The sequence below is a fragment of the Haemorhous mexicanus genome, chromosome 3 (genome assembly GCF_027477595.1).
Source record: "Haemorhous mexicanus isolate bHaeMex1 chromosome 3, bHaeMex1.pri, whole genome shotgun sequence".
NCBI classification, from domain to species: Eukaryota; Metazoa; Chordata; class Aves; order Passeriformes; family Fringillidae; genus Haemorhous; species Haemorhous mexicanus.
In genome coordinates this window covers 96,679,880-96,706,830 of record NC_082343.1, presented here as the reverse complement: position 1 = coordinate 96,706,830, position 26,951 = coordinate 96,679,880, and the positions used below count along the sequence as shown (strand labels likewise).

The following is a 26,951-nucleotide window of genomic DNA, read 5'->3' as shown; positions in this document are numbered from 1 at the left end:
TCCACTCACATGCTGACCTGCCCACAAAGCCCCAGACTCAATTGGGAGCAGACATGGATCAAGCTGCTATGCCATAGATGGATCAGCCTTCCAGGAGCCAGGGCTGTCAGCCTCAGAAACATCACTAGCTGTGCCACTAGAAATCCCAGTTCAGTCTTCTAGGAGTCAAATGAAGCCAACATAAAAATATCTTTCTGAAATAAAAACAGGTAATGACTTCAAATGACATTACCTTTTACCTTGGTGAGAATAAAAATGTTGAGATTTGAGTTAGCGCTTGTTTGGCAACAATTTATGTGTGCTGCAGAAAGATTTCTTGTTGATCTTTTCCTAGTCCTCAGTTACTCAATGGTACTTTTATCTTTCCCTAAGATGTCAAATGTCATATTTGCATTTTATTTGTATGACTGTTAACCATCCTCAGCTGTTTTAAAGATGGAAGGGTCATAAATCCTGTCATGAACTCTTTCAGAGTGAAGAAATGAGAGAGACAAGTAGATCTTTCTTTTCAGGAGAAAGAGCGGATGTGATTGAGTTGGTGTTTGGTTTTTTTTTATATTATTATTTCAAATAATCACTGTTTAAAAATAAATAAATTTTAGAGGAGAAAAATAATGTATTGACAAATAAAAGATAAAAAGAAATGAACTAAGTAATTAGATCAATTCAATAATTTGTCCTCGTAAGACGAGTTTCAGTAAACATTTTCCCAATCCACTTGTTTTTTGAGTATTTCTCAGAAGTCAGTATTTTCCTTAATTTATTAGACAGAGATCTGGTTCTGATTAACAGAAGCCAGTGCCTTTTGTGTTCACATTTTTTAATTATTGTTGAACTTCAGAGAAAAATACAACTACTCATAGGAAACTTTAATTTTATTCATTAGTATAGTGAAAATTTCATTTTGGTTGTTAAGGTAATATTTATTGTCCTCTTCAGTAGAAGCAAGATATTTTCTACACAAACTTCTGCAAGGGATAACAGAGTTCCATGTTTTTGTATCCTTGATTAATTTACTGCCTCAGTTTTAGGGCACTGACAGAAAGGACTCTTATTATGTAAGCTAAATTTACTTATTGATCACATTACTATTAAAAAAATTCATATACCTTGAAGGGAATTAATTCATTCTTCCAGACTGACCAAATCAATTGTATATTCTGATCAAAGATTTCCAGCAGAATAAGACCTTCTGAGATATCTAAGTTTCCTAAGCAATATAGGAACTTTTATTAAGATGAAGAACCTTTCTGAGCAAAGTCAAAACTGTTACATAATTTACTATGAACATTCAGACAGAAGAGACATAATAATTTCACTCTATACAGACTTAATATAAACACCACAAAAATCAGTCATATTTAAATCTTAAAATTATGAAAAAAATGAAAGATTTTTATCTCAAATAAATTGATGAAGAAAGGAAACTGAAATTTAATTATCCTGGAAAACACAAAGAACTTCAAACAAACAAATTTGAATTGATGATAATTAATGATTGAAAGTTTTCCACTGATCAAAAAGAGTTTTTTCATAAATCCACATTGATTTCTGGTTGTAATGAAAACAGCTATGCTGATAGAAATTAGAACAGTACCATCAATTGTGCTCAGTCTCAATCTATGCCTAAGGATTTGAAAATATTTTAATACTTCATTTCCAAATCCCGTTTTTTTGGTTATTTGTACCACTTGGAAACAGACTGTCAGCAAACTGGAGATACACAAATTAAATGTACAAATCAGTTTTTTATTGGCTAATGCACACAACTGACAGCTCAGCCTAATGAGTTAGTGTAATATTAATATGCTCACAACCCCTGTTGGGAGACACAATGAGCCTTTAATGTTCAGGCAGTGCTCAATTAAGTGAAGACAAGCAAAACTCTGTGAAGGCTCTTTATGTCAGGCACATCCTCAGGGTTTCTGAGTTACTACTGTCTGGTGCCCTGGGGTTTTATTCTTAAGGTTTTGTATCCTTTTATGCAACCATTCCTCTTAAATACTTGAGCTACTAACTATTCTCAGTAATTACAATTCTGTCTCTAGTTTTAAGTTCTTGCACACCTTTAGCTCACAGACTTCCTTATGACTTGACAGCAGTTAGAGACCAGGGAGAAGGTTTGGAGCAGGAGCTGGCAGCTTCCTGGGATCTGAGCGCATCAGGGCCTTGGTGGGGTGGCTGGGCAGCCAGGGCCAGTCCTGCCTTCCCAGCCCAAAGCAGGGCAGCCTTGGGGACACTGAGGCAGCCCCAGCCCCAAACATCTGGCACCTTACTAGGGGTGTGCTATACTGTGGGCCCACAGGTGAGAGTCAGGACCAGATGTAGTGAGGATGGCTTTTGACCCAAGATAGCTGAGCCTCTGTACTGAGATTTAAGTACTGGCGCAGTAAAAAATGGATTTGTTTAAACCAGAGATGCATTCAGCCAAAGGCCCTAATGTTTTCCCTTTCCTTTATTTGGGTTCCAGTCCTTTTGGTACAATTATGATCCGCAAAGAGAGCTTGACAAATTAGAGGATTGGGCAATCACCAACCATATAAATTTCAACAAGGGAAAGTGCAGCCTTGGGTGCAGGGACAGACTGGGAAATGAGATGCTGGAAAGTAGTGCCACAGAAAAGGATCTGGGGATCCCAGCTGATTAAAAGTGGAACAGGAGTGAGCAGTGCCCTGGCAGCCAGGAGGGCCAACCCTGTCCTGGGGGGCAGCAGGGACAGCATGGCCAGCCAGGCAAGGGAGGGGATTGTCCCACTCTGCTCTGCTCTGGGGTGGCCTCACCTCGAGTGCTGGGGGCTGGTTTGGACACAATAACATAAAAAATAAGATATGAAACTTTTAGAGAGCATCCAAAAGAGGCCTACAAAGATGGTGAAGGGCCTTGAGGAGAAGCCATACGAGGAGCAGCTGAGGTCACTTGTTTGTTTCATGGGGAGAAGAAGAGACTGAGGGGAACCTCACCGCAGTTACAACTGCATGTGAGGGGAAGAGGAGGACAGACCCTGATCTCCTCTTTGTGGTGACCAGTGACAGGACCCAAGGGAATGGCCTAAAGCTGTGTCAGGGAAGGTTTAGGTTGGATATTAGGAAAAGTTTCTTCAACCAGAGAGTGGTTGGACACTGGAATGTGGCCCTCAGGAAAATGGTCACAGCACCAAGCCTGAGAGAGCTGAACTGTGTGACAGAGTCACAGTGTTCTCAGGCACCCGTGTCACTCTTGGGGCTGTCCAGTGCAGGACTAAGAGTCAGACTCCATGTTCACTTTGGGTTCCTTCCAACTCAGAATATTCTGCGAATCTGTGAAAGTAATTTTTAAAAAATCATGTTTTCTTTCAATTACAAAGCTGGTATTTTTGGCAACATGACAAGATAGTTTAAAAGCTAGATAGAGATTATGTGAAACCTCAATTCAGTTAGTAAAAAAAAGAGTAAAAAATGTTTTTAAATGTCTTGTGTTTAAAGTTAAGTACAAACACCCCACACATCCCAAAAGATTTTTTGCTTACAGCTTCAATTCATATGTTTCATATGTTTTTAAATACATTTCCCTTTTCTTTTACTGGTGTTTATCTTCACTTTTGAATTCTCTTTATGCCACATTTTGATTTCCCTCCAGCAATAACAATATCTATAATCACTTCAGTGACATTTTCTACCATTTCCCACTTTGAAAGTGTCACAAAATCACTGAAGATTGAAATTTCCAAACAATTTCAATCAACCAGCGAGGAACACCTGCTCATTTTCTCAGTAGAAAAAATTGTCATTTAAATAAGAGAAGTGCAGAGCAACATTTAGGAAACAGTAATTTACAATGCATTGAAAAATAAATACATAAAATGGGATGTTCTGATGAACCAAAATAATTGTATCTGTGACACATAAATCAAAGTGTTACATATGGTAGCAACCAGTGTCCAATTATCCATAACTAATTGGTGTTGTAATTGTCTTTAATCTGAAATAGACAATTAAACATGTTCTGGACTGTTAACTGGTTCATATTTTAGGTATTCAGCTAATTAGATATTTCCTAAACTATTCACTTTGCATGTGACTAATTTGTGCACTAAAATCATACCTTAATAGGATGTTTTATTTTTTACTGATCACTTAATGCTAGTGAAAAATTTCCCCCAAGAAGTAAAATAGATACCCCCTTCAAATATAATAATTAAATTAACTTTTCACTCTCCCTATATAAAAAGTAAAGAAAATTAATACTATTTTCTTCAGTAAATAGTCTTAAATAGAATTGAATACCCTCTGCTTTCATTTACATCAGTATTTTTCTTCAGACTTTAAAAGACTTCACAGAAAGGATATCTTTTGGAGCATAGAACTTTGTTTTGTTATAAAAAACTCTAGCAGCAGTTCTTTTGGACAGAGAGAGAAAAAATACTAAATACACTATTCGATCTTTTGTACATGTGAGTTTGGGTTTTCTTCTATAGTCTCTCTCTCTCTCTCTCTCTCTCTCTCTTCATTTTTATTTTCCCATCTTCATTCTGAACAGTATAGAAATAGATGGTGTTATGCAAGTTATAAAATATTTAGGACTGAAACTGTTTTGAAAATGTGCATGCATGTTTGTGAGAAAATAAACATGTCAAATCTGTAAAAACAATGATTGTATTGCCATAAATCTTCATAAAAGACAGAGTTTTGATCTTTAAGATCAGAAGTTACATGGAGCAGTCTGCTTGAGAATAATGAGTATTTTAGAAATTTAATTGGAAATTCTAAAAAGTACTTTAGGCAGAAAACCAGGTCTTATAATTGTTGAAGTGGAACCCAAATGACTGTCCAAAGCTAGAAGAGAATTTTTGGGGAATTGGTTACTCCCTTGCACCCAGCTCTCACAAATCAGCTCTCGTCAAGACTCTGAAGCTCAGAGGTTTTCTGCAATGTTTTCATAAACAGCTGTTAACAATACAGGCAACCTGGCTGCTTTATATAAAAAGTATAGGTTGTACTGCTGTAATAGGTGCCCATTTTCCAGCTTTGTGAGTTAAGCCTGGCAGGCAACCAAGATCCACTTAGCTGTTTGCTCACGCCCTGCAGTGGGAGTGGGAAGTGATTTCAAAAGGCAGAAGTGAGAAGACTTGTGGCTTGAGATGACACAACAAGCAATAATAAATATTTAGTAAATGATAGAAAGATGTTCATGCAGCCAAAGAAAAATAGGAAATTCACTCAGTACTTCATAACCACAGGCAATGTTTAGCCAGTGGCTGGAAAGCAGGTAACAGTTACCTAGAAAGACAAATTTCTTAACTCTGAACATCTCCTAGCCCAAAGCTCTAATTATAGAACACGACATAACATGGCATGGAATGTCATAGAACCATATAATGGTTTGAATTAGAAAGGACCTTAAAGATTACCTAGTTCAAGCCCCCTGCCATGGGCAGGGGCAACATCCACTAGAACAAGAGAGTCAAAGCTCCATCCAAACTGGCCTTGAGCACTTCCAGAGATGGGACATCTATAGCTTCCTTGGATAACCCATACTAGTGTCTCACCACACTCAGGATGAAAAGATTCATTCTAATATCTGATTAAAACCTATCCTCTTTCACTTTAAAGCCATTTCCTCTGGTCCCATCCCTCTGTGCTCTTGTCAAAAGTCTCTCTCCAGCTTCCTCATAGGCCCCCTTTAGTTACTGGAAGGCTGCTGGAAAGTTTGCTCTGAGCCTCTTCTGCAGGCTGAACAACCCCAATTCTCTTAGCCTATCTTTATAGGAGAGGCGTTCCAAACCTCTGATTATCTTCATGACCTCGGGACTCACTCTGACAGATCCATGTCATTCTTAAACTCTGTATCTATTTGATTGATAAGGGACAGCTGTGATCCTTCCCTCCTTGTGGATCCTCATCTTTCTTCCTAGGATGGGCACTACAAGAAACAGACATCCTGGACACTGGGTGGTGGATTGACCATGGCTGATGCCAGATGCCCACCAAAGCAACTGTATCATTCCCCCTCCTCAGCTGGGCAATATATATTTTAAATATAAATATATTTTTAAATATAAATATATTTTATTTATATTTAAATATAAATAAAGGCTCATGGCTCAAGACAAGGACAGGGAGAGATCACTCATCAGCTACTGTCATCGGCAAAACAGACTTGGAGAAGTAGTTTATTGCATTATCACTCAAGTCAGAGTCGAAAAATTCTCAAAACACCTTCCCTTCACCCCTCCCTTCTTCCTGGGCTTAACATTACTCCCAGTTTTCTCTACACGTACCCCCACCATGGCTCGGGGGGCAGGGAATGGGGGCTGCAGTCAGTTCATCACACATCATCTCTGCTGCTCCTTCCCCTTCTGGAGGCAAATTCTTCCCACACTTCCCCTGCTCCAGTGTGGAGCCTTCCACTGGTTGCAGGTGAATATCTATCCCTCTATGGACCTTCATGGCTACAGGGGTGTCCTGGTTTTGCCCAGGACAGGGTTATTTTTTTGCAGTAGCTGGGAGGGGGCGTTGCCAGAACTGTAATGCTATTCCATACCAGCTTATGTCATTGCCATGTGGGGAATTCCTTCCAGTAAAGAAAAATATGGGGGGAGGTGTGGAGAGGGAAGCCAATGTTGTTCATTGACCTGGGGTCTGGGGTAAGCATATTTGCATGTGAATCCCTCTCTCCTTAACATAATTTTGTTATTGATATCATTGCTGTTACTTATCATTACTGTCATTTCATTTTCTTATCTCACTGTTGTTTCCATAAACAGTTTTTATCTCCACCTGTGAACTTTGCTTTTTGTGCCTCAAATTCTCAACTCCATCCCGCCTCACCACAGGTTGTGGGAGAGAGTGAAAGAGACCATTGCACGGTTTTGGAGAGTCATGGTGGGAGGCTCAACAGAGGAGTATCATTCCTAAAGCATGACAGTGGCACAGCTGCTTCACCATGGTCTTCACCATGAGCTGCAGGGGAATCTCTGCTCTGGCTCCCAGATTACCTCCTCCCACTATTTTGGCACTGACCTTGGTGTTTGCAGAGCTGTTGCTGTCACATGTTCTCACTCCTTTCACTGGCTGCAATTCCCATTGCACGGGTGGTTTCCCTGTTTTTAACAATGTTATCCCAAACGCTCCACCACCATCCCTCATGGGCTGGCTTGGCTTGGCCAGCAGTGGGTCCATCTGGAAGTCAGCCGGCAGTGGCTCTTTTGGACATGGGGAAACTTACAGCAGCTTCTCACAAAAGCTACCCTTACAGCCCTGCTTTGGCCAAGCAAACCCGACACACAGTGTAAGCACTGTTCAGCAATAAATGAATAAAATATCCTTGTATCACCCTGTTTTTATCACAAATCCAAAACAACACGTATAAGCTAATACAAAGAAAATTAATGTTGTTACAGAACAAAACAGTCCACAACTTAACCAGACAATACTTTCATATCCCTTTTGGAAATACCACCAACATTATGAGTATGTAACTTTAAAAGCATTCAAGAAATTTAGAAAATCCAGCTTCACTGACATTTTTTAGAGGGAATTTTCTGTTGCCGCAGAAAGTTGGAATTAGAATGGAAAAGCAAATAAACATTGAATTCTGATATGAAAACAGTTAGGATACTATTTATGAGGTTTCTCATAACATATTTTAACATGCAGGTGTTGTTGCATTTGAGGCCCATTTGCTAAGGATTCATTATTGTATCAGTTTTCCTCCATTAAGTATCACTGATCATTTTTCTCCTGATTAGACTACCCAATCCCTCCTGCATTTGGTACTGTGTTGTCATCCCTGAGTGACTTGTGAATTGAACCACTTAAAATGGCCCATTTGCTAAGCAGTTCAGCTAATGATTAGATTTTCTTAGCTTGGCAGTTAAGTGTGTTTATTGCTTTCATTCCTGATGAGATATATTACAATAAAAAAAGTGTCTTCTTGTAGATCCTTCTGCATGTTCTTTTCATTCTTCAGGGATTTGTGTTCAGGGTAAAAAGGTAACTAATCATCTCTTATTTTTATTTTCTCCTTTTCTGGTTAGTTTAGATAGTATCAGAAAGAAATCAATCATCGGAGGTGACTGGGGCCCAGACGTTGAATTATAAATTTACATTTCCAAGGCAGGGACATCCTGCTCACTAACGTACGAAGATCGTCACCGCTATGACCCTGCATTTAGACCCAGGAGTACCTTTATTCTTATAACACAAGAATAGTAAGTTAACACAAGAATAGTAAGTCCTGGACATACATTTAAATCAATAGCTTGTGAGAAACTAAAAGGCTATGGGTAATGGCTTCAACATTACTGAAAAAGGACCTTAGCCACTATGCCAAAATTGTATAAAGAAGTTTCAACTACCAAAGCACACTCCCCATCCAATATTCCTCCTTACTGGGACTGGACTGTGAGTCAAGCTACCTAACGTGAACTTTAGATAAGGGTGGTACTATTGTCCAGTTATCTCAGGTCTAAGGGGAGAAATGTATCCACAAGGAAAACCAAACCCAGTGGCTGTCCTAAAAATCAGCTCTGGCTGGGTTTGGGGTGAGGGAGACCATAGCCCACTGACAAATAGCCTCTTCTGAAGAGCAGCAGAAAGTGGAAGATAGTATTCTCTCCATACACAAGTTAACTTTTTAGAGATAATGGTTATATACAAGTAAAATAAATTACAAATCAAATGAAGAGATAATGAATGAGCACTTTGTTCTCTCACAGATTTGCTCATTACCACTTCATAAGAGCTTTACCTAAAATGTTGCATACTCAAACTATAGAAGACCTTTAAAAATTAGGAAGAAGATAGAAATGGAAGATAACTCATACTGCTTGAATGGTTCCTAACTATCCAGAAAATGTATTCCTCTTAATTGGCACAGAGGTTTTTACATCTTTAACACAGTTAACAGAATGGAAGTGCAATTCTGAACAAGATATGGGATACTGAAAAAAATTATTTTTTGGTTAATAACTCATTTTATTTAATATTTTATGGGCTTGAATAGGAACAAGGTCTAACTTATTGCCTAATGAGTATTCAAGTTATTTAAAGCCTTAGAAATCAAGCACAGAAATTTTGCTATTGTTTTTACACTGCCAAGACATACCTCTATCTTTTGTTATGTTAATTCTCCTGAAAATGGATTAATGTAATTTTCTGCTCTTGTTTCAACTTTAGGATTAAGAGGAATCATCAGAATTTTAATATCTAATGTAGATAGTGAAAAATTATTAACTTTTCATATGTTTATTGTATAAACAAGAACATTAACTCTGAAACTGTCAAAGATTCTATGTGCTACTCATTACTCAACTTTTTCCTTGGGTTACTGCAGCTGTAAACATTTTCATCATATCTTTTAACCATGATCAACTTGTTCTGATGCTTTAAACGTATTGTTTTGGGGAACTAAATCATGTTGAAACAGAAGAAATGGGCCATTAAAAGGGGAAAAGATGAGGAAGATGCTATCTTGGACAACTAGAATTTTAAAGTTGTCTTTCTCTTAGTATAATTTTCACAAAAAAATGCTATATCATAACAGAAACAGTGTGGCCATCAGGACCAGGGCAGTGATTGTCCTCTGCACTTGGCCCTAGTGAGGCCACATCTTGAGTGCTGTGTCCAGTTCTGGCCTCTCACTACAAGAAAGACGTTGAGGGGCTGGAGCAACTCCAGAGAAGGGCAATGGAGCAGGGGAAGAGGTTGGAGGACAAGCCCTGTGAGGAGCAGCTGAGGGAGCTGGGGTTGTTTCATCTGGAGAAAAGGAGTGAGCATCCCTGGAAGTGTTCCAGAAATGACTGGACATGGCACTTGGTACCATGTTTAGTTGGCATGGTGTGTTCTGTAAAAGGTTAGACTTGATGATCTTGGAGGTATTTTCCAGCCTTAATGATTCTACAATTCTATGATTCTATTATAAACATTCTGCTTTTTTTGCCCTTCTGTTGGCAGAAGTAAAAGCTAACAAAAGAGTGAGAAAAAAATAATGAAGGATCATATGCTACCCTTTTTCCTTTAGTGCAGCAAAAAGTACTGCTTTTCACTGAATGCTTTTGTGAAAGTTGTTGAATACATAGAATGAATATTCAATACTTCCATGTATTCTATTCCATTAATTATTCTCTGTCCTTAAATATTTTCTTTCTTTTCTTTATCTATGGCTAATATTGTCATGGAAGATAGAGTGCCTATAGCAGGAAAACTATGTCATTTGCCAAGGATGCATGATTTTGGGATTCAACACTGCTGAGCCTGTGGAGGAAGCAGGTAAAGCTAAGGATCCCACTTTCTGAACCAATATTCTAAATACTAAGTTAAACTTCTTGTGGAAGGTGTTAATTCTTATTTTTCTGTGACTGTATCAGTTTTTTACAGAAATATGACCTTAAGGAAATCTATATTATAAAAAGGTCTATTTTCCCCAGAGAGAAAATGTCTTTATACATTGGTTGGTGTCCTAGTTCCAGCTTTAACCAGAAGGGATTATTGTGCCTTGTTCCCTTTTCATCATGTCTTAGAGTATGATGAAAAAATGCTATCTTGTTAATATGTCTTGAAATATGTCATATTAATATTTATAGTATAAAATTAAGAAACACTAAAATTGTAAACAAAAAACCAAATAAGATTTTTTATCTGCAAATGCTAAAGAAAAACCATTTGGACACTTATTAGGTTTAAGAATATTGTATCTAATTCATCTCACTTTTTTACCTATGTAAACATTAATATTCAGTCCTGAAAGTTTAGACATACTGTGCATATCTGTGCACCTGTACACATTTTTTTTTTTTACATTTATAAGCAGGCATTTATATATAACACCAATTTGAAAAAGTGCCACTTCATGATAATTTTCCCAACAATTTCAGCAGGATCAAGTTAGATTGTCTAAGGAAGATTCATATCTAAATTACACAGAGGAGCTTCACTAAGTAATATTCCAAGATAAAAAAAATCCAAAATAACAGAAATGAAATTGAGTTCAGCATATGAACAGAGGTCCTGACTGCTCTTCACTTTTTTTGGTGACTATCAGGAAAGAAGAGTAAGTTGCAAAAGAACTCAGTGACTGTTTAGTCAACACTGATTTACAGGGACCTACTTACCTTAGCAGATGAAGAGGATGTTAACAAAATTTTTATTATTTTTCAATTTGAAATAGTCTATTTGTTTTTAGACATTGGGCAAAAATATTTAAAAAAAAAAAACAAAACAAAGCAAACATGAAGAAAAATGGTTTGGTATTAGACCACAACAAGGTAATTATCAGTAAAGTAGCTAAGGTCAAAATAGTTGTTAAAAAGGCAGTTAGTCATCATGGCTGAAAGAGAGGAGAGAAGCACTGCTGCTGTGAAATGAAAGAAAGATGGTGGAGTAGCACCTGCACAGATGATGAAAGGAAACAAACAGAACTAAGGAAAAGCAAAGAAAGAGCTACTCTGTACAGCCAGATGATGACATGGATACATTATTGTGAGATCAAACAGCAGAAGGAGAATGAGAGATGTAAGAAAACCCTATTGACATATGTCCTCAAAGTGAACAGACTTGTGAAAACTACCTGATAGGACAGAAAAGGAAAGGTTTACTCATCAGCAGATAGAATTTCTTGTCTCTCTTTTTGAGTTCAACCACTGAGGACTGTAATTTATTCTGTGCTTAAAGCAGGAATGCTTACTTTGACAGCATCTGTAAATGACAGTGTTGCTAACCCACCGCTTTTTGTGCACTACCTGAGGTTATGATTTGAATGAAAAGTCAGTACCTTGGAGGGGAAGGATCTTCCAATATGGCTTCATCATTTGCAGAATGCTCTTTTCATATGGAGTAGAAGTCAAGTGAAAAGCACAAAGACAACTTTGCTTTCTTTTCTGTCCAACTGTTCATAAAATTAATGAAGGCAATGGGAAGGAAGAAGGAGCTATTCTTTGAACTAACAAGCTGAGGAAAGCCTGCAAGGTCTTAGTATTAAACATCAGATGTCTGGAACTTACAGCAAACTATAGAATTTCTGTGTTTATACAGCAGTCTTTTTCAGTCCCACTATGCACAAAGCTGCCCAGGTTATAGCACCAGCAGTCCCTGTGAAGCACCAAACAAAATTTAGAAAAAAAAGCATGTCTTTAATTTTATTTACTTCAGTTGTTTCCCTGTGAGTATGGTATCAACCACTTTATTTAAAGATTGTAAAATGTCTCAGATGGGTTTTTGCTGGGGGAAATGAAAGGGTAGAATTCAGCAGCTTTTATCAGATTAAACAGGTAGTTTTACTGTCTTGTCTATACCAACAGCAGTGGAGATCAATAGGTGGCTGAGCCACTGAATCAAGAGAGCAAAGACTAGCACATGTTATAAAACAGACTGTGAACTCACAGCACACTATTTCAGAAGGAAGCAGCATGCAATGAATTCCATAAAAAAAAAGCCCAAAAAACCAAAAGCAAAGGTTTCATACCTTTCATTCCATATGAAGACCTGATTTACAGGTCCTTATGTAGCCACTCTGAATTCCAAACTCTTCAGTTGCAAATACACACACACACACACACACACACACACACACACACACATATAGATATGAGTGTATTTTTTTCAGCAGAGTATGAGTAGTATGCAACAAAAACTAGCCTGACCAGACTGATGATCCTCTGTCTTTCACAGTATTAATAAGTATAAAAATCGAACTGGTCATGAGGAAATACCATGACCAGATTGAGTTCAGAACTACATGTATGCCATTAAACTCTAAATTCTACTTTTTGGGGTGCTGGGCTGCATGTCAATTAACTGTAGGCATATATTGGAGCAACATAAGTCTACAGATAAATTGAAGGGAAGGTGTTGCTCTTCAGAGTGCCTTCCAGCCCTGCTCTCTGAAGTGACTTTTGACACAACACAAAAGTCGCAGACCCACAAGATGATTGAGGATGGAAAACATCTTGGAAGGTAAGCCAGTCCAAACCACTGCTCAGAGGAAGGACTATGGTAGGCTCCTGGAATGGTGTCCAATTAGTTTTTTAATATCTCCAAGGATGGAGATTCCACAGAATCATTAAACAACTTGTTCCAGTGTTTAAAAACAATTTGTACCCAATTCACTGTTATCCTGAACCACTGAAGCACTGACTCAAGACTCTTTGTTTTGATTATTGCTTCTCATCAGGTATTCATACACATCAATAAGATTCCCTCAAGCCTTCTTTCCTGCACCTGAAGATTCCTGTGTCTCTCAGGATCTCTGTGTATGAGAGGTGCTCCTGTCCCATTGCAGTATTCACGGCCCTTAAGTGAGCTCTAGTGATTCCATGTCTCTCCTGTTTTTTTTTTTTGATTGGGTTTGGTTTATTTGGTACAGAAATATACAAAACGAAAAAGGTTTACTCATGTGCAGGATTCAAAGGCAGAACAGCTATGTTTTTTATTACCTGGACCTCACAACTAAAGGCATTAGGTAACACAGAATTTAAGCCCAAGAGCTTAGACTGCTTGTATTTCAAAGTTGTGAGCTTGAATATTATGTGTGAGTCAGAATGATGGGATTTAGAGGTAGCATTTACCCACCTGTAACCACAAGTTCAAATTGCGCTTCTGCAGTGCACGGAGAGAAAGGCATCACTGCTCCCAAAGCTGACATCTTGACAGATACAGCAACAGAAACTTTGATATTTCCATTCGGTCCTAAATTTCACACTCAGGAATGAAAACAATGTGTCAGCACTTTTAAATGTTCACGAAGCCATGGACCATTACTGCTTTCCCTAACACAATTGCTTCAAAACCTTCAAATCTCACACCCCCTCACAGGAATACATGGCTCGTCTTCAAAACAATTTGAGCAATGTTATCTAATACACAACCCCAAAAATTAGTCTAAGAGGCAAGCCTTTTTAAGGATAGAACAATGATGTTTTTTATTCTGTTGCAGATGGGTACCGCATTTCTACCTTTTGGGGAAAATTAAAATTTTGTTTGACCAACTATGAAATTATACATACAATCAACTCAAGTGTCAGAGATAATTGTTCACAAAGTAACTATTGATGTTGGTTCACATGAGTTTCTGTCCCTCACCATGTCATAATGAGGATAAGTTATTCTAATAAGTGTCAGGTTAGAGCAAGCTTCCCAAAACAACTCTCTACGATGAGGTGAAATACAAATTTTAAATAGGGTTTACTTCTACTTGGCATGCAAGAGTTACAGAAATCAGAAATTCAGTATAAGGGAAAAAGCACCATGTTATGTTGAAAAGTTCATGGATCTTTCTATTTAAGGCTATAAATACCCCATATAAATTCTTCCATTTAAACAGAACTTGATATTTGCTCAAGTATCAGCTATATATAAAATAAAGAAGTTTGATGGAAAGGAAATTCACACACACTGGACATCAATGTAATTTTAAACTAGGACCCATTTCTTCAAAAAGAAATTATAGCTCAAATAACTGATCCAAATTAAACTTGAGATTGGGTTCTTTTTTGGCCTCTATTTTAGGAAAACATATTTTACACAGAAGAAGTGTAAATATCTGATTCAGGATCACTTGAGTGAGGATTTTGTGACTGAGGACTATTCATTTTGTATGTTTTGTATGAAAGAACATTGAGGTTTAGCTGAGAGTTAGTGTTGATAAAGCCTGCTAATGTCACTTGAAATATACAAAGATGCATATTTCCAGGGCAGTAGATTTTGACAAAATATATGGAATTAAATAATTCAATTATCCAACAATTATTTTGCCTGCATAGTAACTTTTAAGACATAAATCAAAATCAACTAGATCCTTTGTATTGCCTCGAAAAAAAAGTATTTGCCTTGTTTAAAAGATAAATTTTGTCCTCCCGGTCTTAGAACATAGTTTGATTTTGCGGGCACAAAAACCAGGTGGAATTAATAGTTATAGAAAAACATTATTAGTTAAGTATATTAAATTTAAAAACTAAACTGTTCTAGTTTCTAGATGAGTTTTGTCTAAATCTAGTATTATCTCTTTTGACAATAAGTTTCTAACATATTTTTAATACAGAACTTCAAAATATTTAATATTTCCAGTTTCAAAATATTACTTTCCTAAGAAGATCAGTAAGTTTCTGAAGATGAAATACAGCTTGTTGTTCATTCTCTTAACATTGGCATATAAATCTTAAAAATAGAAAACAAAAAGGCCTGCATGAAACACAGTAAATATAGTTGCCTGATTTCTATATTGCAAGGCAAGCTTCAAAATGCAACTTAAAAATAAAGGAATTTCTATTACAGAGAAATATAGAAAGGATTCATTTAGATAAATATAGTCAAAATGTTCTCAGAATTAATTGCTTGAAGTTGTTGGGAAGCTGCAGGGTAGTAATAATGGAAGAATTTTTGTCCCTTGTCAAAAAAGGCTGGGATTAATTTAAGGTGTCAGCCAGGTGCAAATCTGTTTCTAGTAATAGAAGAGAATGTTTAATGGAAAAGCTTTACACAAAGTGAGGACAAAATCATAGTATTCATACAAAACCTTAGTGTTCAAACAAGCATAAGATCTCTACATATATGTCTCAGATACTTCAACAGAATGAAAAATCAGAAAGATGTAGGCATATATTAAATATTTCACAGCAAACTCTTTCTTTTGAAACTTTCTTAGAATGAAGTGAAGATTTATTCATTATTACTAAAAAAAAAAGAATAAATCTGAAGGTGAAATAGTTCTGCCACTTAAGTTTAGTAACTTTATAGCGAGTCTATATAACAAAGCAGAGAGTACATGAAGAACTAAAAGAACGAGAAATTGAAACTTATGGAGTGTGAGTAAAGATAATTAGAAGTAAAGAGAGCATAAAGAAAGATGTGGTCTAAAGATTTCTACAATTGAAAGGGTTTTCCATATTGTCTGTGGGGATTAGTATATGCTGCTGCAGAGTTTGTACAGTACTTATCATAGCTTCATCAGTTGCAGCATCTCATGAAAATGCTGTTCTGTGCCATACTTGTTAGTTAGTGTAGGTAGTTAGAGAAAACCTGAAAGAAAATGCAGCAGGTGTACTAAATATTAGACATTTCTGGATTTTTATTGATTTATGATTCAGTTTAACATGACCTTTAAAATCGTCTTTGATTCTGAGTATAAAAATAGTGCTTGTACAAGATTTGTGAGAAATGAAGCAATGGCTTCAACATATTACCATTCATTGAACCTGGAGGGAAAAAAAAAATTGAAGCTATAACTAAAGATCAGAAATGTTTTTTAAAAAGGAATAGTTTTTTAAAGTCTTATTTTCTCTGAATGTTCCCTTGTTCACAAGCAGGTTTTTCCTAGCAAATAAATTAGCTTAATATTTTTGAAAGAAATTCTAAGACCCTTCCTTTTTCCATTCTTAGACTTAGATTTCAATATGCTTTTCTGATTTTCAGCTATATAGGTACAATCCTTGCTAAAACAGCTTACCTCAGGACCAGAGAGCGCTCTTTGATGCTGTTTTATTTGTTAGCACAGGTGAAGCCTTTGTTTTTCTTTTCAGTAACTATCTCTGGAGCATATCACTCACAAGGACAGGCCAGGAGTACTTAAGAGCCTTAAAGAAGGATAATGGGAGATCTCTCTGCTACCTACCAAACCAGACTCTCCTCACAATGGAAGGACAAGAAACAACCAACTTATTGGTCCAGTATGAGGACTGGCCTTGCTTAAAGGTGGAGGTTTTGGCCTCTCGAGTCTCCTGGAACCTACTTGAGTCTGTGGTTCTGTGGATTGACATGCATACATCCTGTAGGGGTATGGACAGATGTTCACCTGAAAATAAACTTCTAAAGGAAATTAAGTAAGTAAAAGCCCAATGATACCTTTCTTAGGAAAGGTTTGAAGCTTTAGAAAATTATATTAATTTCTTGAGTCTCACACAAGCCTTTTGACAAGTGTTGGAAAATTGACAACAGCAGTATTGTAGAAATTTCCTGAAAAGAAAAGATTAATTGGTTTAAAAACATGACTAAAAGCAAAGTAAATAACACTATGGAGGAACTAGATTTTCTTTTCATTCAATTTTTCATTCCCTTCCTGGCTTTAGGAATAAACTTTAAATCCAATTATAATTAAGATACTCAGAAAATGAATTTCAGAAGCTGCAAATAGGACAATAAGCTACTTACTATATACTGCTTGAAGGACCTCCTCCAAGGATAACTTTAGATTAGCAATTTCTGTAGGGCAAGTAGAAATTTTAGTTAAATTAAATTTATTAAAAACAAAAAATATTGTTGAAAACAGAAAAACATGATCTGTTTTATTAAGGCTATTTTTTAGAGCACAAAAAATTTATTTACTTTCTTACTACCAGCATATATGCCTTCTTGCTTCTGTGTGAGTTCACAGGAAGAAAAAATGTTTGGATTTTTTTTCTCTAAATAAAATGAAAAGTAAATGCGCATGTATATGAATGTGAGGGGACAAAGCAAGAGAGAATTAATGCAAACACATAAATGCTCTCTTCAAATGAAAGTGAATAAGTGAATGTCACAATCTGAGCAGGTTATTGATATTAAAAAAAATACAGTAGGGACAGTGAACTTTAAGTAAACCTGAGAAGACACAGTACTAAGCTACTTAGGAAATGAAGGGCTGTCATATTCTCACCGTCCTATAGACTTCAAAGAAGATAGAAATAAAAAAGACAAAGCATTAAATCCTGAGAGGCCAAAGGAAAGGTTTTTGATACATTTTTTTCTAAGGCAGCATTAAATTAGTATGATGAAACAAATAGATGGGAGGGAGGATAAACTAATATATAGGACAAGTGTTTTCAGTGAAACATTGCCAGGAACATGAAGGACAGGAAAGTGATTGGAAGAAGTCAGTATGGAGTCACAATGGGGAAGTCAGGCTTGATCACCTGTTCATGTCCCAGGCCTGATAGCTGCAGAGCACTAAGCCTGTTGCATTACAGCAGTAGTTAAAAATTACAAACAAACCCCTGAAACAGATGAAACAGTTGATTTTGCCTTTACTTCCCTCATTTGCAAATCATTGTCAAACTACCTGGCTCCACTTTTGTTTATTCTTCACCCTTGCCTAACCACATCAAGCTCTGAAATCCCTTCCCAACCACTCAGATACATGTCCCACCTTAACCAGACTTTGCTGTTCCCTTAAATGAAAAGTCACAAGCAAAATCCTTATGAAATACATATTTTATTCATCAAGTCATAGAAAACTGGAGAGTGAGTTACAGAGAAAATAGAGAGAAAAAGAAGAGGAACAAGAGGGTGTGATGGATAATATTCAGAAAACAAACAAAAGTTGATTATCATGAACCAGAAAAAAGGAAAACTAGGGCTGGAAGGAAGAGGGAGGAAAGCAAAAGTAACCTCCTATTTGTAAATTTCATTTTTTCAGCAATGTCAAGATGATCAGCATAAACCTGGCTATTTTGAGGACTCCTCAGCCTCTTTAAAGGATTCAGGAGCTCCAGGAATTTCTTCATCTAACCTTTCCAGACCAAAGGGTTCTTGAAGAACTTTGTTCCCATGCTATTGGTGCATTTCTCCACCTTCTCTTCCCTATGACTCTATCAACAAAACCATCAGACTGACAGTTGACCCCCTTACCACAGCTGACCCTTTACCACTTTTCCTGATTATTTTTCTACCTCCAAAGAGCTCTAAAAAGAGCCTCATCCTTCTTCCCTCTCTACAGCCAAACCCGTCCCTGCACAGCTTCTCAAGTCAACCCCCTTTTACAACCAAGATGTCTTCTTCAATGTCTCAGTGAAAGAAGCGTAGTAGACAGAATAAGTTAATCCCTCTAATTGTCTTTTCTTTGTAATAGGAAGGACTTTGTATGAGCAGGGATCCAGAGTCTTACCTCAAATCCATCTGGAAAATAGCAACTCTGCATGTTAGTGTAAGAGCTCTATATCAGGTTGCCATACTGCTGCTGTGCTGTGGCCTGTGAATAACTCAGCCAGGTCTGTTCTCTGTGCCTTGGTATGATCACACATGGATTTCTGCTGTAGAAATGGATCTACATGGAATACACCCTGAAGTCCATAACCCCTATAACCCAGTATAAGCGCTGTGTCCTGTAGAAACCTTGAGATGAATAATAGAAGACTTTTCTTCCATGTCCCCCTCTTCTGATTTGAATTTACTTGTTTCCTTTCCAAAACCTCTATTTCCTATCTAAAGACCTAGATCAACAGACAGCATCACTCAGAATGCCAGACTGAGAACACATTCTTCTTCACTAGCCTGCTAAATCACATCTAGATTGAGCCTTTATCTTCAGCCTAGATTCCTGCACTAACTCTATTTATGTGGATATTATGGGCATGGATAAAGACATATAAGATGAAAGTACAACTAAAAGACTTCAGTAGAACTGTGCTAAGTTACGGATTGTCTCCACACTGTCCCAACAGCTCTACTCAGACACCACATCTGTGGAGGTAGAACTTAGTACATCTCTCTTCAACACCATCTTAGTGTATCTCAGCTGGCCACATTTGAGGTTTGGATTTGTCTAGAGCTGTTTTAAAAAAAGCAGCTTCTCCCCTAACCTATAACTAAACTTGAGTGCATGAACTTCTGCTAAGTATGTCAAAAACTTCAGTCTGCTGGACACATTCTGCCCATGCTTATTACACACTGACAGGAAGAGATTCCTCACGTAAGGTACATCATCTATTATATTTTTGTTACAGTTGCCAAATGAGATGGTTATTAGCCTTTATAGAAGGATAACAATAAAGCTCATTTGATGAGCATTTTTGGTGAGCAATTGTGCTTTTAGAGCCCCTCAAATTTTTAAGACTGTATTTATACTAGAAAATATAACAGTGTCAGAGAATGTTCCCGAGCATGAGAGTGTGTCCTTTTATCACTTCATTTCTTTGTAATCTTTTCGTTTAAGGATTTATCCTTGTGTTCTTTCACAGCATGGGCAAACTCAAACTTTTGGTACATCAAGAGTTAAAGAGGTCAATAATTTCTGACATTTATATCTTAAATTCAAAATATATATCCTCAAAACCCTTTGTTTTGAAGGTGTTTTGATATTTAACCCTACCATTGCTTCTTCCTGTGTAGACCACCAGTCACACAATTTTATTCTTCATGCTAATTTACCTACATCATGGTTAAAAGGGTTCTTTCTCCTTACATATTTTGTCTGACAAGCACAATCCAAAAGGAATTCTTCAAAATTTTTACTGCATTGCAGGGAGAAAGAGGTACTGATAATTTCCCAGGATTGCTTTTAATAGCTGAGTCTATTAATAGATTATAGCAGTCTTAGTTATGATTAACAACTCTGCATTTCTCCTCAAGATAAAGAAGTTTTGATCTCTGACCCTAAATGCCTAATTTGACCACTTTAACCAGTACACTCTTGGGTGTGAAGGGGAAAAGGAACACTAACTTTCCATTGTGTTTTGGGGCTTTCAGGCAAAAAAAAGAATCCCCTACTGATATGACTATTCTGCCCAGATTTGAGTAATTTCTGTCATGAATCCCAGTTAAAAGATATATGCTACTCAGGCCAAAGCTGAGATGCTTAAACATTCCTCTTGCCTCAGTATTTCCTACTGTTTAGTTCAGCTTGGTCTACTCAGCTTGTTGAGCTCTGTGGAAATTAAATGCAAAATCCTATAGCTCTCATTTTTTCATAGACTGTAGGTACACAACTTGTTGCTGAAGCTTCTGTCAAGGAGCAAACATTCCTGGAAGTTAAACACTGAAAAAACTGAGCCCAAAATCCCCAGTGGATTAGGCTTCAAGCTTATTTATACTTCTATATACTTACTACATATATCTGTAATTTGGTATAATTTTATATATATATTAAAAAATGCATAACTCCTTGGGAGGATCTTTTAATTTTTTTTTTTGTGAGGTTCAGACTATAATCCTGTGCTCTGTGGTGGCAACCATTTTGTGTTTGAAACTGTCATCAAGAAGGTTTTGAAACTGTAATAATGCTTTACTCTAAAAAAATATAAAGGCCTTGGGATTGAATCCCTCAAGCACATAAGGCGTCCCCACATATGGTAGGGAGGAGATGTTCTTTAAGGGCCCTTCCAACCGAGGCCCTTTTATTAATTATGACTTCTTTCTTGCTCACTTTTTGTGTATTGCAGATGCATGCTTAAAAGAAATTTCTTTGACTTATTTAAAGGCAATATTCTGCAGAAGACCTTCTTCTTTCACCTTTCAACCCAGCTCCCTCCAGCATTGAGCCATATGATGTCAAGGTCCTGTGGTTTGGAGTTAGTAATCATGCTGGAGCAGGCAGCAGCATTTTTAATGCAGTTTATTGGATTTTAAAATTAAATGCAGCTTTAAAAAAAGTGTTTTCCATTTTGAGTAAATCATACCAATTGTTATGCTTTGATACTGTTTATGAACTCACTGCTGCTACGAAGATAGTAGATGCCAGCTGGAAAACGAGTATGTTCATTCTTTACAGATTCAATTGAGAGTGGTTCTTACATAACTGTATCCTCAACACCCAGAAAATATCTAAGAGTGATTTCTGTAGAATCTGAAATTAGATATACTATGCTGTGTTTTTCAATAAATCTTAAGGGGAAAAAATTTTCTAAAGCTGTCACTGCAATTTGACAATAGTGAAAAGAACAATAGCTCATTTGTTTACCATGTTAAGACTCCTGTTTGTGAAAGAGGTAAAAATCATGACTCCCTGTCAGATTAAGCCTCAGTATCTGCTCTGATAGTGTCAGTGATTACAGTTTACAGCTTAGTGTCAGGATAGTCAGATCATTGTGAGAGATGGGAACTTCTAACACCTCTTTATAAGATATCGTATTACCAGGATTGATTGTGAGGATGAGAAAGGCAGCAAGGACATGCATGTATCTTAGTTTTTTCTAAAAGTGAACCACAGTCATATACTACCACTGACTTCCAAAGGAATAATGGGTAGAATATTCTTGAAGACTGACTCTTTGTTAACTTGTCAGCAAGTAAATAAATTAAATTTTTTTAACATCAATACACACTATTTTTTTAAATGTTCAGAATTTTATATATTGATTCTAAAAACAGCAATATATATGGCTAACTTTATGTATAAAAGTATTTTAAAAAGCCTTTTTATTTCATTCAAAGTATGTACATTTGAGAACTAGCTCTCAGATGTTAAAGTTGGAAATACCTCTGGCTCCATGTGATCCATCAATTCTGTGGGTAGGACGCAGGCTTGTGGAAGAATAAACCAGTTTTTTTTTAAAAATAACGAAAAAGCTTAAGTCACATGTTAAAATCTGAATCTGTAACATAACAGGAGGTAAATCCCAGCTCACTAGAGAGCACCTGAATTTTTTTCCCAAGTTACAAAATGCTTGGGAACATAAGATGACAAGACTAAGATTTGGTTGAAACATTACATAATGAAAAACCAGTATCTGATATTTAAAAGCATAAAAGGAAATAGAAGGAACAAAGTTGATAAGAAGAGGTCACACAATAGATGAAAATCTAAAATTAAATATTTAATTAGAACTCTGATTTTGTTTTCAAGGTAGGTGGCATTGCACAGGCTATATTACAGTCTTTTATGTCTTTCTTTTTTTTTTTTCCAAAGAGAATACTGTTTATTTTTAACAGGCCACTTTAATATTAATACAAGTGTAATAGGATCAGAACTGAAAATCAGCTAAAGATGGTAAATTTTACATTATTGGGAAAATTACAATTTCTTTTTGTATTGTAAAAACATTTATTTTTAACAATTTACCTACATTAATCAAAAAAGTACATCATATTTAATAATTTTACAAATTCTTCATAAAAAATATATCTCTGTACAAAAAGTTCTTTTGCACCTACTTCATGTCACAGCAGCATGTAGTGAAATGGCAGAATGGAATAGTGGGAATGAAAATTAGATTGACTTGGTCAATTATGCGGGCGTTCTCCCCAATCCCCCCCACCCTCCCACTTTTTTTTATTTTTTTAATAACAACTTTTTTTGTTTACAAAATATTTTACACAAGAAAAAAAATTATTGCAGCTAGCCTGGAGAAAGGCAAGATGTGTGATACAAGCAGCAGTTTTTAACAGCTTTGAAGCACATAACCTGTTTTTTAAAAAAAATATAGCATGTATTATTAGCCTGTCATAATGATCTGGTCAACGCTGGGGGAAAATCTTCTTCTTCATTTATATGAAAAAAAAAAGATTTCCTGGCTGCCATTACCCAGCCACTGCCCATCATCTTAAGAGCCTCACTTTGAAGTAGCACCATAACTAAGTGCATGCATACACAGCCCTCTGTGTAATAACTTCAGGAGAAGGAGATCCAACCTGAACAGAAGACTCAAACATAGTGGAGAAGGAGAGGAATTTGAAAAGTGTGGGTAGAACTGATTAAACTGCAATACTTTGGTTTTCCTTGGCTTCCAGTGTGAAGCTGCTGTTTAATCAACACTCCAAGCAAACTTCTTAGGACAATTTGTTAGTGTGGTACTTTTGAGTGTTCCTGATCAAAGGGCACCCACTCAGGGTAAGCAATCGTTACATTACCTCCCAAAATGAACCACTGAATAATGGATCCATTGAATCTGGATGCTCTAATACAAAAGACCAAACCATTTAATTATTCTCTTTTATCTTCCAACACATTCCTTGGTGGTCATAGTGAGACAGGGCACTGAAGCATACACTGTAATGACAGGACTAGAACTCATCAATGAAAGTTATGCATTTTGTTTTCAAAACTCCATTGTTTTCTGTCATTGCCACTACAGAAAGACTTTTTAATGCAGTAATGTCAATTTTTAACACCTGTCAGAAACTTTACTCCGACAATATCCTCCTTCCTGGCCCACTGTTCCTACAGAAGCTCTTCATTTGCCAAGCAACTTCCTCTGTGCGGGGGAGGATAAAGACAACTTTTATCTGATTGTTGTTTTTTCTCAGAAAATGTGAAGGGCTCTGAGATGGGACAGCTAAATGAAACTTACTGCACAATAACTTTAGAGAAAAAAAAACAGAAAAGAAAGCAAAAAACTACAAACAAAATGAACAAGGAACTGACTGGAAAGGATTATTTATTAAATTTTCTTCAGAGTTTCCTGCTCATATGAAGAACATAACAGCTGCAGGCCCTACAATTATTATGTATTATATTGCTGGTATTTTTCATCTAACAGATGTAGTTGTTAAGCTGACCAAGGGTTACCTTTGAAATTTTTGTTGCATTCTGCAACATTAGCTGAAAAACCTGTTACTGGGCTTATATTACCTTTTTGTTTTGTGTATAACAGCCAGATCTACACACATATGGAGTTCAGAAAAAACTTTTCAACAGGCTTAGACAGCAATAGGACAATAGGACATTTTGAAATTCAGAAAACTAAAAAAAAAAAAAACCAGCATCAGAAAACCAGCCCTGAATTAGAAGAAAAGCAAAACATCATTCCTGGTTTTTGAACTCAATGTGTATGACTAAAACCAGATTTTGCTTCATTTTTTAATATGATTTCCTAATTTTAAAATGCAATGTAATTATTCTGCCCAATGGCGTTGTTGTTTATTTTCAATAAATAAAACCTTTAATTCTATGTAAACACTAATGATTACTCAACTCTTATGTGTATAAATATCTCTGTCAAACTGTCTAAGTACAAAAGCAGTAAGCAGTGTGTTTAAAAAAATTTAAAATAAACAGAAAGCAAAGATAGTTGAATATTTCTCTTTGTTCAAAGTAGAAACTGAATGACCACTTTTTATGGAAAATTTGCCCTGGGTTTTCCTATGCTACTGTAATGTGTTTTAGTTCCATGTAACATCAGAAAATGATGTCATATTAAAGGAAAAAGGGAAAAAATGCAAAGGGGAAGACTGTATTATGAGCACAGGCTCACAGGCTTTATGAGCTATCTAAAATAAATTACTATTCACATTTGTACATGGCAAGCAGCAATAGCTGCTAACCCCCCTGCTGTTAAATAGTATGATACTGACAGTGGTGACTGATGACCAATTTCAAAGGAAAACAATAGTGGCAATGAAAATTTCTTAGAAATGGGCTCTTGTTCTGGCTGAAAGTCTCCAGTGACTTGTTACCATGTTTACAATGAAATTTAGTCAAAAATTGACAAAAGAAACATTATCCTCTATAGCACAAGATTTTAACTGGTGCTAAACATGGAGGTCAATTTAATACTCCAAGTAAATTTATTGTGGAATGTTTTGCTTGGCAAAGAGTGAGTGAATGTCTATATACAATGGACAGTGTGTAGAAACCCTGTATATTTTTACCAGTATCTTACTCAGTCAGCCATTACACCCTAGTGCAAAAAAAAATTTGTGCATTAATATTTTGCGATATTAATGGCTGATTGGGGAATTGGCAAAACTGCCCTATGAATAAAATATACTGTAAGTTTTCCTAATTTTAGCAAGATTTCAATGGTAAAGCATTTGAAAGTGTATGCAACCTCAAGGAAGGCTGTCTCCTCCTTCAAGAGAGCTTTATTTCTTCAGAATATTCCTGGGGATAATCTGTGGTGCTATCATTTGTCACAGTACTCAAAGGATTTATCCAAGTGCCCAGAAGAACACATTGAAAGGCATTCAGCCGCATACAAATATGAGAGTCTGAGGCATTAAATATGACAAATTGGCATGACTTGGCAGTCTTCCTTAAAGTGTGCCTTGGTTTGAAGCAGATGCAGCCAGGCATTTTGATCCAACTTTAAGATGAAAAAATATTCTTTGTCTGATCCCCCGAAGACTGACACGTTTTTACCAGAAAATTTAGCTGCATGTTGGCTGACAGAAGATGTTAAAGATTACAGCAGCAAAGCCAAGAGAAGGGAAACTGGTATATGGCACCAAAGGAATTACTGCTTGTCCATCAGAGGTATGGCTATGAATCAGTCATATTGGGCACTGAAGGCTATACCACTGTACAAACTGTGTTCAGAGTCGTATCAAACCTCACAGCCTTTGCCTCTGTGGGTTTTAAGTTTGTGTCATACATGGGATTTTCAAATGAAGCTTGTCCATTACTGTTTTCATGTCCAGCATATCCATTGTACTGTACTTTTGGTCTTGTTCTGGGGAAAAAAAGACAAGAAATTATCATTAGCAATAATAGACATTCTAATATTTCCACTCTGTCTACATACTACAGCAAGTGTCAGGAATATCTTCCACTCCTAGAGGTAGTAACCTCCAGGTAAGTGTCTGCAATTCCAGTTATTCCAGGTAGGTCTCCCGCAGCATGTCTTTCTACTTCCATACCAACAATAAACACTGCTGAACACCTTGTCCAAACACCTGTAATCAGATTGATCAAATCCTGACTGATATTCACCTAAATGTTGACAATTCAGCATCAAATGATACTAAAAAAACTAACCAATAATTTATTTTTGATAGTGTTTTCTCACCATGAAAGATTTATCAAAACTTCAAGAACGTTCACATTTTTATGCAAAGTACTGTTAGAACATATCAAGCCAATAATTAAATGAAAATAAACGAGAATTATGCAGATTTTCTGATACATCTGGCAAAGTGATATCCTATGATATTATATATTAGTATTTTAAACTTAAATCTCTTGGTATCTAGAAGTATCTCAAGAAATACAAGAAGTTCATTATATTGTTTTATACATATAATTGTAATAAGGCAAGAAAGGAGACAAAAGAGTGCAAAATGTAAGTGCTTGGTGCTTAATAAAAGAATTTATAGTCTCATTATATAACTTCAGAAAAGGGTTCGTGAAAGTTAAATTCTCATAAAATTATTCTGTTTTGGATAACAGATAGGGAAAACTATCACTGAAAGATATCACTAGTGGAAATTGACAGTATGGAAATACTTCTGTTACAAATAAATATTTTTTTATGCCTATTTTAATTTTATACCTACTAAGCAAACTTAGAAAGCTGATTAGGACCTTTCCTAAGTACAAGAAATTAAATATATTTTAATTTTGCTCAGAAAGATTGG

The 26,951-nt window shown here is 36.3% G+C and overlaps 1 protein-coding gene across 1 annotated transcript in view; it reads right to left on the bottom strand.

Annotated features, from left to right (window-relative positions):
• Nucleotides 1-22,935: 22,935 nt before the first annotated feature.
• CSMD1 (CUB and Sushi multiple domains 1) overlaps nucleotides 22,936-26,951 on the bottom strand; it is a 1,067,000-nt gene continuing 1,062,984 nt past the window's right edge. The window contains exon 70 of the mRNA XM_059842787.1: nucleotides 22,936-26,047. Within this exon, the coding sequence (XP_059698770.1) occupies nucleotides 25,888-26,047 (160 nt within the window). The 3' untranslated portion in view covers nucleotides 22,936-25,887. The remainder of the gene's footprint in view (nucleotides 26,048-26,951) is intronic.